The sequence below is a fragment of the Cydia fagiglandana genome, chromosome 3 (genome assembly GCF_963556715.1).
Source record: "Cydia fagiglandana chromosome 3, ilCydFagi1.1, whole genome shotgun sequence".
Classification (NCBI taxonomy): Eukaryota; Metazoa; Arthropoda; class Insecta; order Lepidoptera; family Tortricidae; genus Cydia; species Cydia fagiglandana.
Genome location: NC_085934.1, coordinates 23734264 through 23748618, shown reverse-complemented (window position 1 = coordinate 23748618; position 14355 = coordinate 23734264). Strand labels below are relative to the sequence as shown.

At 36.6% G+C, this 14355-nt stretch overlaps 1 protein-coding gene across 1 annotated transcript; it reads left to right on the top strand.

Annotated features, from left to right (window-relative positions):
* Positions 1-6131: 6131 nt before the first annotated feature.
* LOC134680590 (uncharacterized) lies at positions 6132-8408 on the top strand. The gene has a single exon (XM_063539697.1). It carries the CDS (start codon positions 6157-6159, stop codon positions 7402-7404), a length of 1248 nt encoding a protein of 415 aa, XP_063395767.1. The 5' UTR covers positions 6132-6156; the 3' UTR covers positions 7405-8408.
* Positions 8409-14355: the final 5947 nt, after the last annotated feature.

Below are 14355 nucleotides of genomic sequence, written 5' to 3'. Positions count from 1 at the left end.
ACCGCAAGTGAATAGTAATCCCATCAAAAACATAAATGTAAAAAAGGAGAGCCAAGTTCAATACAAAAATTATGCTTGGCTGTGGGGTTCGCCGCAAAAAGAATGGAGATTTAAATGAGTGCCAAGTTCTATGCAAAATCCAAATATGTATTTATAGGAACAAAATAACATTATAAACAACTCTATTTCTTTGCTTTATTGGATACCTATAACAACTGCTGTTATTTAAAAAAAATGCGAGATCTTAAAGCAGGTTAGATTTGACTTGGCCAGTTTTCATTACATCAGTCATTTTATAAAGTTATTCAACATATATATTTTGTAATTCTGATAAAAACTGGCCAAGCCAAATCTAACCTACTTTAAGATCTCACATTTTTTTAAATAACAGCAATTGTTATAGGTATCCAATAAAGCAAAGAAATAGAGTTGTTTATAATGTTATTTTGTTCCTATAAATACATATTTGGATTTTGCATAGAACTTGGCACTCATTTAAATCTCCATTCTTTTTGCGGCGAACCCCACAGCCAAGCATAATTTTTGTATTGAACTTGGCTCTCCTTTTTTACATTTATGTTTTTGATGGGATATCAATACTTTTTGTAAAGAAAACTAGGCAGGTATTGAGATTTAATGTATTTCTTGTGTTTCCGCTGCATGTTTTTTACTTCTGTTCTTTGTATTAATTATGTGGTGCCGCGCGCCGCCAACGACACACCGTTGGCCGGTTGTTTAGCGCGTATTACAGGTTTTTTGTATGGGGACCCCCCCTATTTTTTAACTTTTTTTATTTTTAGATTTTTTCCTACGCTTACACACAATTACCGAGCTGGATTCCAAATTTCATCTTTCTAGGTCATCTGGAAGTAGGTTAGGTTTAGGTACTATATGTCAGTCACAATAAAAAAGAAATTTGTATGGGGACCCCCCCTATTTTATAACTTTTTTTAATTTTTAGATTTTTTCCTACGCTTTCACACAATAACTGAGCTGGATTCCAAATTTCATCCTTCTAGGTCATCTGGAAGTAGGTTAGGTTTAGGTACTTATATGTCAGTCACAATAAAAAATGGTTTTTTTTGTATGGGGACCCCCCCTATTTTATAACTTTTTTTAATTTTTAGATTTTTTCCTACGCTTTCACACAATAACTGAGCTGGATTCCAAATTTCATCCTTCTAGGTCATCTGGAAGTAGGTTAGGTTTAGGTACTATAGGTATGTCAGTCAGTCTTAAAATTTACGACTTTTTGACCTTCATATCTTTATAACCGTTTGAGCTAGCTTCATGAAATTTGGGCTTCTAGATGTCCTTATGGATATAATTAAACACACGTAGTTTTATGTGTTTACGTTAAAGATGTTTTGAGTTATAGAAGGGTCAAAAGTGGCACCAAGTGGTTCGTGTAATATTACACTTGGCGCTGGCTAGCCAGTTCCTTTGCTTGAACTTGGCTTGACACGCTGCCGCGTGTCTAGATAACAATGATAATCGATTCTAGTGTAAACAAATGATCAAAATAATGATGTTGTTGTTGAATTTAAAAGTAATTAACGTTTTGAGTTGATTTTGCATTGTCTTACGGATTTGGTCTTTGAACAAAATATGCATGCATTAAACTTACACAATATGTACATACTTGTAATACTTAAGCTAAAACCTATTAAATTTTTATTTTTTACAATTTTAATATTATGTGACACCATAGGATGCGGGTGAACATGTTCATATAGATGTTAGATAAAAATAATAAAATTATGATGAGTAGGTATCTTATCAAGTAATTATGTTAAGCATAATTATTGAAGCCAATTTTACTCATTCAAACTATTCGTATTATATAATTTTAACCCAATAAAATACAATGGAATGTTGAAATTAAAATTTAAGGAAAGAGGATAAGTAAATATTATGTACTTATTATCTTATAAAATTCAATTTCTTTTGTAACAGGGGGGTTGTAGGTATCCTGATAATCACAATAATGTGGGTAGGCTAAGCAATACATGAATAAAGTAGTTTATGTTCGGTAATGGTCGTTTGTATATCTCCTGACATAGCACACTACCTACTATAGCAGCAATCGCACTTGCCGGACTAACACCACTACCTGACAGAATTAGAGAAGTAGCATCAATTGAAGAAGTCAAAAGAACGCACACAACTAAATCTGGCAATAGAAAAAGCATGCGAACTATGCATAGAATTAAAACTGGTAGTACAGTCATTATATCCAAAAAACCGACCCTACCCGTGAATAATTAGTTCTTGGATTTTTTTTCGTAGGTCCCTCGGGGGGGCGGGGGGGGGGGGGGGTCACTGGGAGTGTAAATTCAAAAAGTAGGCTGAATCAGGCTCCTGCGTATATTCTAAAAATGGTTTTTTTCCAAAAAAAACGGTTTTTCTTCAATAACTCGGCCATTTTTTATTTTACAGTAAAACCGTAAGGACAAAAATTGTAGGAAATTTGATTCTCTATAAGTTAGTCCAGTCATTATATCCAAAAAACCGTCCCTTCCCGTGAATAATCAGTTCTTGGATTTTTTTTTCGTACGTCCCTCGGGGGAATCACTGGGAACACTCCCATTCAAAAAGTAGACTGAATCAGGGTCCTGTGTATATTCTAAAAACGGTTTTTCTTGAATAACTCGGCCATTTTTGATTTTACAGTAAAACCTTGAGGACAAAAATTTTAGAAAATTTGATTCTCTACAAGTTTGGTACTCACAATTTTTCTTCTAGGATCGATAGTTTGGAAATAAAATTTGAAAAAAGCGACAAATTCAAAATATTTTCAACATCTCGTTTATTTTCAACTTTACGACATAAATGAAGAGGACTAAACTTGTAGAGAATCAAATTCTAAACAATTTTGGTTCCCACCTTTTTTCCCCATAATCGATATTTTAGAAATTAAACCTGAAAAACGCGACAAATTCAAAATATTATCATTATCTCCTATGTTCCACGCTTTACGGTATAAATGAAGGGAAACAAACTTGTAGAGAATCAATTTTTCTAAAATTTTTGTCCTCACGGTTTTACTTTAAAATCAAAAATGACCGAGTTCTTCAAGAAAAACCGTTTTTCGAATATACACAGGACCCTGATTCAGTCTACTTTTTGAATTTACACTCCCAGTGATTCCCCCGAGGGACGTACGAAAAAAAATCCAAGAACTGATTATTCAAGGGAAGGGACGGTTTTTTGGATATAATGACTGGACTAACTTGTAGAGAATCAAATTTCCTACAATTTTTGTCCTTACGGTTTTACTGTAAAATCAAAAATGGCCGAGTTATTGAAGAAAAACCGTTTTTTTTGAAAAAAGCCATTTTTAGAATATACGCAGGAGCCTGATTCAGCCTACTTTTTGAATTTACACTCCCAGTGACCCACCCGAGGGACCTACGAAAAAAAATCCAAGAACTAATTATTCACGGGTCAAAATCTATAATGACTGTACTATGGAACAAAACACAATTTTCTCAGACTCAATGGCCGCACTACAAGAACTAGCAAACCGAAATAGTACTAACGCAATAGTAAGTAGAACACACAAAATAGTATCAATTATGAGAGACAACGGACAAGAAATACAATTCTGCTGGATAAAAGCACATGCTGGAATACCTGGAAACGAAACAGCTGACATGTTGGCAAAAAGTGCCGCAACGCAACATAAATTCCCTGATTATATAAAATTCCCATTATCATACCACAAAAGTAGATTAGGGGTCATCCATTAATTACATCACACATCACATCACATTTAGGGGTGGGAGGGGGTCAAGAAAATGTGACATATTGTGACCGGGGGGAGGGGGGAGACACAAACTTTGTGACGTCACTTATTACACGATATACACGAAAAATTATTTAAATTATTTTATTCGCTGTTCATTTAAATAACAAGTTTTTAAAACGATAATCGTTTTTATTCGTTTAATTTTCTTTCCTAAGCAGTTTTGGGTTATAAAATTACTAATATTTACATCGTCAAAAATATTTTGATATAATATCTAGACACGCGGCAGCGTGTCAAGCCAAGTTCAAGCAAAGGAACTGGCTAGCCAGCGCCGAGTGTAATATTACACGAACCACTTGGTGCCACTTTTGACCCTTCTATAACTCAAAACATCTTTGACGTAAACACATAAAACTACGTGTGTTTAATTATATCCATAAGGATATCTAGAAGCCCAAATTTCATGAAGCTAGCTCAAACGGTTATAAAGGTATGAAGGTCAAAAAGTCGTAAATTTTAAGACTGACTTATGACTTATAGTACCTAAACCTAACCTACTTCCAGATGACCTAGAAGGATGAAATTTGGAATCCAGCTTGGTTATTGTGTGTAACCGTAGGAAAAAATCTAAAAATAAAATAAAGTTAAAAAATAGGGGGGGTCCCCATACAAAAAAAACACTTTTTATTGGGACTGACATATAAGTACCTAAACCTAACCTACTTCCAGATGACCTAGAAGGATGAAATTTGGAATCCAGCTCGGTTATTGTGTGTAACCGTAGGAAAAAATCTAAAAATAAAAAAAAGTTAAAAAATAGGGGGGGTCCCCATACAAAAAAATATTATTTTATTGTAGCGTTGGAACCGTTACAAGCAGATATTTGAAACTACCCCAATATATGTATTATTATATTTGCTATATTAAAATAAAGTTTAGTCAAAAAATAAGTGGTGTCCCCATACAAAAAACTTGTAATACGCTCTAAACAACCGGCCAACGGTGTGTCGTCGGCGGCGCGCGGCACCACATAATTATACAAAGAACAGAAGTAAAAACCATACAGCGGAAACACAAGAAAAAACATTAAATCTCAATACCTGCCTAGTTTTCTTTACAAAAAGTATTGATATCCCACCAAAAACATAAATGTAAAAAAGGAGAGCCAAGTTCAATACAAAAATTATGCTTGGCTGTGGGGCTCGCCGCAAAAAGAATGGAGATCTAAATGAGTGCCACTGCCAAGTTCTATGCAAAATCCAAATATGTATTTATAGGAACAAAATAACATTATAAACAAGTATTAAACTCTATTTCTTTGCTTTATTGGATACCTATAACAATTGCTGTTATTTAAAAAAATGTGAGATATTAAAGTAGGTTAGATTTGGCTTGGCCAGGTTTTATCAGAATTACAATATATATAAAATGATTGATATAATGAAAACTGGCCAAGTCAAATCTAACCTACTTTAAGATCTCACATTTTTTTAAATAACAGCAATTGTTATAGGTATCCAATAAAGCAAAGAAATAGAGTTTAATACTTGTTTATAATGTTATTTTGTTCCTATAAATACATATTTGGATTTTGCATAGAACTTGGCAGTGGCACTCATTTAGATCTCCATTCTTTTTGCGGCGAGCCCCACAGCCAAGCATAATTTTTGTATTGAACTTGGCTCTCCTTTTTTACATTTATGTTTTTGGTGGGTTAATAATACTTAGATACTTACTTAATTCGATTTGGCGATTTTGTAGAAAAAATGTGACGTCACACTAGGGGGGAGGGGTTTGCCAAATATGACCAAGTGTGACAAGGAGGGGGGGAGGGGTCAAAAAACCTAGAAATTCGTGTGACGTAATTAATGGATGACCCCTTAAGAAAGGAAACGATAGGAAAACATGGGAAAACATACCAAGAAAGCATAACTGGAGCACACCTAAAACAATGGCTACCGACAATAAATAACATAAATATCTTTAGACAAAACTTTGAAATGAAATTTCAGATGACACAAATTTTAACAGGACACGGATACAATAAAACAAACCTAAACAGGTTCAAAGTGATAGATTCGAACGATTGCCCATGCGACGACCGCACACCACAGACAATAGCACACCTACTCAAAGAATGTGCAAGATATGCAACCAGATGATCGCAGTATGCAACAGATCGAAATTATCATGAAACACTATGCGCAATCAACGACACCGAACCATACAGTATAGAACAATTAATACAACACGAAGACACAAAAGAATCTTTTAATAATTATGTTAACAAAATAATAAACTCTCTCAAAAAATTCAACGGCACATACATAAGGCAAAGAAACAAAGAAACAGCAAAAATAAAACAAAACAAAACAGGTGGGTGCGTACATACGATCGCGGTAAAAATGACGGGCGTAATAAAGTGCAATTCGTGTAACATAGTCATCGATGAACTGTTGGCTTATGTGCAAAATAAAGTGTCGTTAGTGGACGAAATAACGCTTGTGCGGATTTGTAAGTCTGCGTTCTCCAGTGATGAGATCAAAAACTCGAAGTCATTACTTTTTGACTCGATTCCGACGGAGGCACGCAAGATTAATCGAAAAAGCAAAGGCAAGGAAGAAAGGGACCTGCTAGACATTTTTAATGTCTTTAAGTCAACGGAGCCGGACGTAATTCCAGTATTTGTGGCGAGACAACTCGAGCGGCTGCCACCGATACTATTTAATAGTCTGGATTGTACTAAGCTCTTGAAAGACATGCTCAAATTACAAAATGATTTAGCAGAGGTTAAAGAGACGTACGCGACTTTGGACCAGCTGAAGGGGTTGAAACTCGAGCTCCTAGCGAATAAATGTGATACGTTTCCATCGACTCCTATTTGCAACGTAAATATGAAGAGAGGGGCCGCCTGTGCCTGGGCTCTGGATACTATGGATAGTGGATCTGTGGGCATTCTGCAGTGCAACTCAACGCTTAAGGATAGCGATCATGACCGGGAACAAGCATCAATTAACGACAATCCTAATAAAAATATTTGGGAGGTAAGCGCACAAAAAACGGCGCACGGGTCAGCGGTTCAACAACGGTCATCGGGTGAGAAGAGTGGCAACGACGCGACAAAGTTGAGCGGCGGCGTTGCCAGGCCGAAACCAGCTGTGCCGGAGCGTCAGCTGATTGACGATACCGTAAACAATAGCGATGGATTAGCAAAACGCGTAATGCAGGAGCCATCATCTATTCAATTGTTAGATGACGATAATGAGGGGAAATGGGAGAAGGTGGAGAGCCGTAAAAAACAACGAAAATATCGTTTTCATGGCAAGTATGGCGTCGCGCGGGACCTGCAATGTAATTTCAAAGCGGCAGAAAGGAAAGTTCCTGTCCTCATTACAAACGTGCATAGCGAAACCACGGAAAATGACATCATTCAATACATTTATGGTCAGACGAGAGATACAGTGTCGTTAAAAGAAATAAATATACAAAAACGGCGGGACTATAAGGCATATAAAATGTACGTATCTAAAAATAAACTACACATGTATTTGAATGAGAATTTATGGCCTGAAGACATCATATTCAGACGTTTTGTAAATTATACGAACGGAGGCAACTCTGTGACCGGCCTAGAAATCAAGAGAAATGAGTAAGGTTTGTACTTTTGCCAGCTTTAACTGTAAGTCAATAAAGCGCTCCATAGATGGTGTTAGGGAGTTATGTCGTACATGTGACGTAATAGCCTTACAAGAAATATGGCTTCTGAAAGAGGATTTATGTTACCTAAGCACTGTAGATAGTGAGTTTGGGTTTACGGGGACCTCGGCCGTAGACACGTCAGTGGAAATACTACGCGGTAGACCGTATGGCGGAGTCGCGCTACTGTGGAGGCATAGTGTTTTTTCTGAGGTGTCAGTGATAAAATGTGATAACAATCGAGTGTGTGCAATCAAGGTCGCCGTTAAAGATCGTTATATAGTTGTTATGAGTGTATACATGCCTACGAATTCGCCTGTGAATCTACCTGAGTTCACGGACTGCCTGGGTACGGTGAGTGCAATCATAGATGAATATGGCATAGAATCCGTTTATATTCTAGGTGATTTTAATGCTAACCCTGGGGAATTATTTTACATGGAGCTAATGGAGTTTTGTAGGGAACAGGACTGGTCATGCATCGACACAGAGAAGTTAGGTTTGAACTCCCTTACTTATACCTTTATTAGCGAAGTGTACGGAACCCCTAGTTGGCTCGATCACGGTATTCTTACCCGGGCGGCCGTGCATTCAGTGCGCGATGTGCGTGTCAAATATGACTCATTCTGGTCTGATCACTTCCCTCTTATCATTGAATGCGATTTAGAGTTATTAACGCCTAAACTGCTTAGCACAATAACCGCGAACAAAAAACTAGTTTGGGGAGAAAGAACGGAACAACAAGTTGAGCTTTATAAGAGGGAGGCCCATTCAAGACTGGGGCGTATAGACTTCGACCATAATTTCACAAACTGTGCAGATAGATATTGTAATAGCGTGGCTCATAGGCGTATTCTGGACAACCTGTACAGTAGTATTGTAAATGCATTAAGTGGGGCAGCAATGTGTGGTAAGGGTAGTAAAACGAGGGGAGCAAGGGGTAAACGTGTAATGGGGTGGAATGAACACGTTGTCGAGGCTCATCGGGTGGCCAGGAGGGCTATGATGGTTATGTCGCCATATCATTAATCATTTAATGCATGATATGACGACTATCTGATAAATGATATAATTCGGTAAGAAGTCGCGAGGATAACGTATAAGTGGCTAATGATAGCGTGATATGTTTTGAGGTTTATAAAAATCAATTTTAAACTCGATGACTTAAGGTGTATATTAAAGAAAAGATGGTTAAATCACATTCTACCACTTATCCACATATGTCATTGAGAGTTAAAACTTATCCATGATTTGAGCTTTTGAAAAATCAATCCTAAACAAGTTTACTTAAAGCGTATTTTATTAATAGTTCGCGACGAGGATAACGTATATGTGACTAATGATAGCGTGACATGTTGTGAGGTTTTGAAAACTCATATTTATACTCGATGACTTAAGGTGTATTTTAAAGAAAAGATGGTTAAACCACATTCTACCACTTATCTAGATATGTCATTGACAGTTAAATTAATCCATAGTATGAGCTTTTGAAAAATCAATTCTAAACAAGTTTACTTAAAGCGTATTTTAATGAATAGTTGGCTAAATGACATGCCGCACACACCACTTATGCACATGTGGCATTGATAGTCAAAAGTTATTGGATGGAAGATTTTGAAATATAGATTCTAATTGAGTTTATATAAGGTTTTTTTTTAAAGTGAATCTCTTATTCCATCGTCTCAAATTTAACCGTCTTTATCATATCGCAAAATCTACTTTATTTCTAGTACTTAGAATTCATAGTCTTTGAAATAAGCTAATACATTATCGGACTAAAGTAGACTCGGCTACAATACTTAATTCACGATTGCTGATATTTGCTTGTAATGTCATACAAAATTTTAAGGACAGTAGTCGACCTTATAACCTAAAATACGGTAATCTGTCAAAATCAAATAATTAATTCTGCCGTGCTTATTAAGATAAGTAAGTAACTCATTTTGAAATCTCTTTCAATTGTAGAACATATTGTACAAGTACAAAGTATCCAATTGAATATTATGACACTTCAAAATGAGTTAGAGTCGGACCAAGAAAAGTGTGCAGCGGATTTGATAGCCCACGCAGTGCAAGTGTTATTTATACGTCATAATTTCATAGAAGTTTTTACGTTTAAAATAACACTTGCACTGCGTGGGCTATCAAATCCGCTGCAGACTTTTCTTGGTCTGACTCTATTGCCCTTATTATAAGCACGGCCGAATTGTACAATCATCCAAACTGTTAACTGCACATCGGTGGACTTTATGCCTTTTGAAATAAGGTCCACCGATGTAACTACAGTTAGGAATGTTGCAGTTTAGAAAAAGAAATCGTTTATTTGAAAATAAAACATAACCTATTCGCTGGGTGCGATATGACAGCGGACTTTGAAATGTCACATGGCTGGCTGTCATTACAAAGAGAACAAATAATTTCAATGAAATATTGTAATTTACATATATTCTATTCGAACGTGTAAATCTTCATTTCCCCTCTAAAATGGCATAAATGGCACAATCAATAAATTTCAGGTAGTACACACACACGGACTTTCTCACGGCTGACTTTACGAGAAGTAAAGAAATAAAAATCGAATAACGAAATTTCATTTAGGTAATGAATGCCATACGAATAAATAAATAAATTTAGGTAACTAAATATCTGGAAGACCGAGCTATGCTCGGAAAACATATAAAAACCTAGCTAGATAAATTTTTCGCCCCCGAAAACCCCCATATAGCAAATTTCATAGAAATCGTTAGAGCCGTTTCCGAGAGCCCCGAAATATATATACACATTATATACATATAAATAAATAAATATCCAAAAATTGCTCGTTTAAAGGTATTAGATAGCTATGACTGTAGTGTCGTTAATAATGCAGACTTTTCGTGTTTTTCCAAAGGGATAATAAGTTTTGGCTTAACATGTGCAAGATGTACCTAAAAGAAATCAAATATGAAGATCATAAGAGCCACACCATTGAAGCTCGTGTACCTAATTCGTCAAGCTTCAGTGACAAACGTCCTTGAATGTAAGCTGTTTTTTTCTGTTTTTGCTATCTTTGACGTAGTACATATAATATTATGATCCATTAATGTAATAGAAAGTAAAGAAATAATTTATTTTTTACAGATTGATTCTAGTCGTTATGTTACGAGTGGAAAATGTGATTGAGTGTGCGTTAGGAGTAAACATATCGCGGCTCTGATGTACTACATCAACTACTAAGAAAACTTCCCAAAAACCAGTGAAGAGCAGCAATTGGGCAGACCTAGTGCCAGACAGTTCGCCAAAGAAAATAACTCAAAAGGGAAATACCTACTTTGAAGAAATGTATGCACCTGCAAAGAAAATTAGGTGTAATCCTTTGACGTTACATGTTGGAATTGAAGGGAGAGTCAGCATTAAAGTTAATAATGGAAGCTGGTGCTTTATTTATTATTATTACTTTAAATACACAGATACGTAGGTAAACCTCGCTAGTAAAAAGTGACAGTTGGTCTGCCGAAAGTTTCTTTTTGGGCCACGGTACGCGTTGCGATCGATTCGTGGTTCTCCGACCGAGCGAATAATATGTACATCTTCTAGTAATAAGTAAAACTAAATGACTTAACAAATACAATATTATCCCCCACTCTGATTATACCCCGGACGTAATGTGCCAAAAATACTGGCGGCATTACCTCGCTAAATGGCCAGAGATATTTGTTGGACAAGGAAAGAACCAGAGCGAGGGTCACAGCCCCTTTCCCGTAAGCGTCACCTTATACTAGTCCTATATGTTGCGGCAGGAGCAAATATCGTCAGTCATCGCCTCCCGCTTAATACTTTGTCTGAGATGATAGTTTCTTAGATGCTATCGTGAATTAAAAAAATGTCAGCCGGTTGTATCGCTGTGGAAAGACCGTCAGTTGATCGCATGAACATGTAAAATTTTTTTTTTTCATTCATCGCCTCCTGGTACTTTGCCAGATGATAGTTTATTAGATGCTATTATTTAAATAAAAAAACCGTCAGCCGGTTGTATAGCGGTGGAAAGACCGTTAGTTACTTGCATAAACATGTAAAAAATACTTTGTATGGGGACTTAACAACAACTGCACAACAAACATTGTCAATAGGAACTGTCCCGCCCGTGCGGTGTAGGACCGGCGCTGGTGCAGAATTTAGTCAAAATTTGGTACGGAGATAGTTTGAGTCCCGGGGAAGGACAAAGGGTAGTTTTCATTCAAGAAATCACCCTTTAAGGGGGTGAAAAGGGGGGTTGAAGTTTGTATGGCTAATCAACAAAACGCAGATTGAATAAAATAATAGCTACTTACCTAAATTAATAATTCCACGCTGACGAAGTCGCGGGCAAAAGCTAGTATTATAAATGCGAAAGTGTGTCTGTCTGTCTGTCTGCCTGTTACCTCTTCACGCTTAAACCGCTGAACCGATTTAGTTGAAATTTGGTATAAGGGTAGTTTGACTCCCGGGGAAGGACAGGATACTTTTTATCTCAGAACTCACCCCTTAAGGGGGCGAAAAGGGGGATGGAAATTTGTATGGGCAATCAATAACCGCTGAACCGATTTAAATGAAATTTGGTATGGTGATACGAGTAGTTTGAGTTGTGAGGAAGGATATAGAATAGTTTTTATCCCCGAAATCATCCCTTAAGGGTGTAAACAAGGGGTGGAAATTTGTATAGGGGTTCAATAATTTCTTGAAATGGGACTTGCCTTTTATCATTTAAAAGTTCGTAAGAGATAGAGAATGTTTATGTATTTGTGACCAATTTTATTAGCCATACCTACCTTTAAGGGTGAAAAAGAGATGACATGGGGGTGGAAGTTTGTATAGAGAATAAATAAAAAGCAACTTTTAACTTCTCCAACTTCTTTATTATTTTTTTTAATTTATTTATATATTTAAATTTACAACTTACGAACTAAACATTTATATTCTCGCCAAACTGTTACGTTTGATGGCGAGATGCGCTCAGTTTTTATACACTTAACATATTTAACTATTATATTTAACGTAAACTAACAGTTTCATAGGCCACACATGTACGTATATAATATATAAAATACAAACTATTGTTTCGTAGAAATGGTTATCTTCCTAACCTTCTTCAACTTCTCCAACATCTTCATCTTGTTGATCTTCAACTTCTTCAACTTAAACTTCTCCAACTTATTTAACTTCTTCAACTTCAATTTCTCTAACTTCTTCAACTTCAACTATTCCTACTTCTTCTCCATGGTCTTCCAGTCCAGTTCCTCTCAGGTCTCCATGGTCCAGTTCCTCTTTGGTAACTACCGTCAGCCAGTAGATGCAGTGATGTTAGAACCTAAAACAAAGAGTTGTAAGTTAATTGGTATGTCGTTATTAAATAAGGTGACAATAATGATTTGAGGAATAGTGCAACAGAATACGAGTATCTTTACTTTAAAATGTGCCGGCAATCCATCGCCATGTTGAGGCTTGAGGTCAGCGTCGAGTTTGGCACACAAATAGAGTGCCAATTCTTTGCGCACTCTATATATGTGCCGAAACTCCTCGCTGGGCATATCAAATGGGTTGCATGTAGCCCTTAATGACCCGTCGTTGGAGTTCTCTATGCTATTTTTCTTCGATAGCAGCAGCTGCCAAGAAGAAATGATATTATTATCTTGCCATTCCTACAAATAATGTACGTATTGATAATGTTATATGTAAATTCAAATTTAATTCAAAGTTCAAATTGTATATATTATATTTAAGAAAAAAAACAGATACCTACTGATATTTTAACTTCAAGAAATTGCATTTTTCACCACTTATATACCACAAGAGCACTTATGACTTATGAGTGAAGTGCAAAAAATTTGTACATAGTTAAGCACCTGTAATTAGTCCAAAGTTAATTGATTCCATTGTGTTACCACAGTTAAGCCATTTCTATTTAAGTTAGATGCATGAAAGTGTGTTAGCGACTTATATGTGTACGATTTAAGTCCAATAAAATACAAACAATACAATTTACATAGTTAATTTTCGTAACACAAATGAATCAATTAAGTTAAGACTAATCACAGCTTCTTAACTGCGCTTATCGTGGCCCAGTGAGCACTACGATAAATTAATCAAAGGCTAGCCGTCAAAAATCGACTATATGTCTAATTATCCAACAATCGTAGCCATTTACCGTGTATTGTTGTCCAAGTGGACAAAACGGTATGAATGTTATAAAACTGTATAAAGCTAGACAAGTGGCATTTATATCATTTAACTTATCCACTTATCCACTAAGTTTAAGGTGGAAATGTAGACAAATGACATATTATCCAACGACCATGTTATGCAGTTAATCATTTAACGACTATCGCTGTCAAAAGTGGAAAAGACGACAAATCAATTAAAACTGGATAAAATGTCAGTTTTATCATCATTTATACAGCCATATCATTTATCCAGTCGACCATCATAGCCTTACTAGGCGAGGTTTCTCGAATGGGTGTCTTGCGGTAAACCCCGGAGTGGTATGATGTACGAGGAGATGTGTGTCAGCCGAAAAGTATTCAAATCTCGGTTAAAGTGGTGCCAAAATCACGAAGAGCAGTTAAAAATGGATGCTCTCGCTGAAAAACATTCTAAGGGCAACTTCCGGGGTTTTTGGCGTGACACAAAAAAGATGAACGCTCGCCCGGGTCTTCCTGTGAGTGTTGACGGGGTGAGTGACCCCAAAACGATTGCAGATGCCTTTAAGGATCATTTTCGTGTACTATCTCCGTTGGGTTCGGGGAGGGAGGCGCCCGATACTCTGACCGGCTTGGTGGGGGGGATGAGATTTACAGCTAAGGCAGTCGCACAGGCAATTAAATCTATCGCGAGAGGTAAATCCCCGGGCCATGACGGTCTTAGTGTCGAGCATCTCCTGCATGCCGGTCCAC

Bases quoted from the DNA above. Each gene is read 5' to 3' on its own strand.
- LOC134680590 (XM_063539697.1), top strand. From the start codon at position 6,157: ATGACGGGCGTAATAAAGTGCAATTCGTGTAACATAGTCATCGATGAA.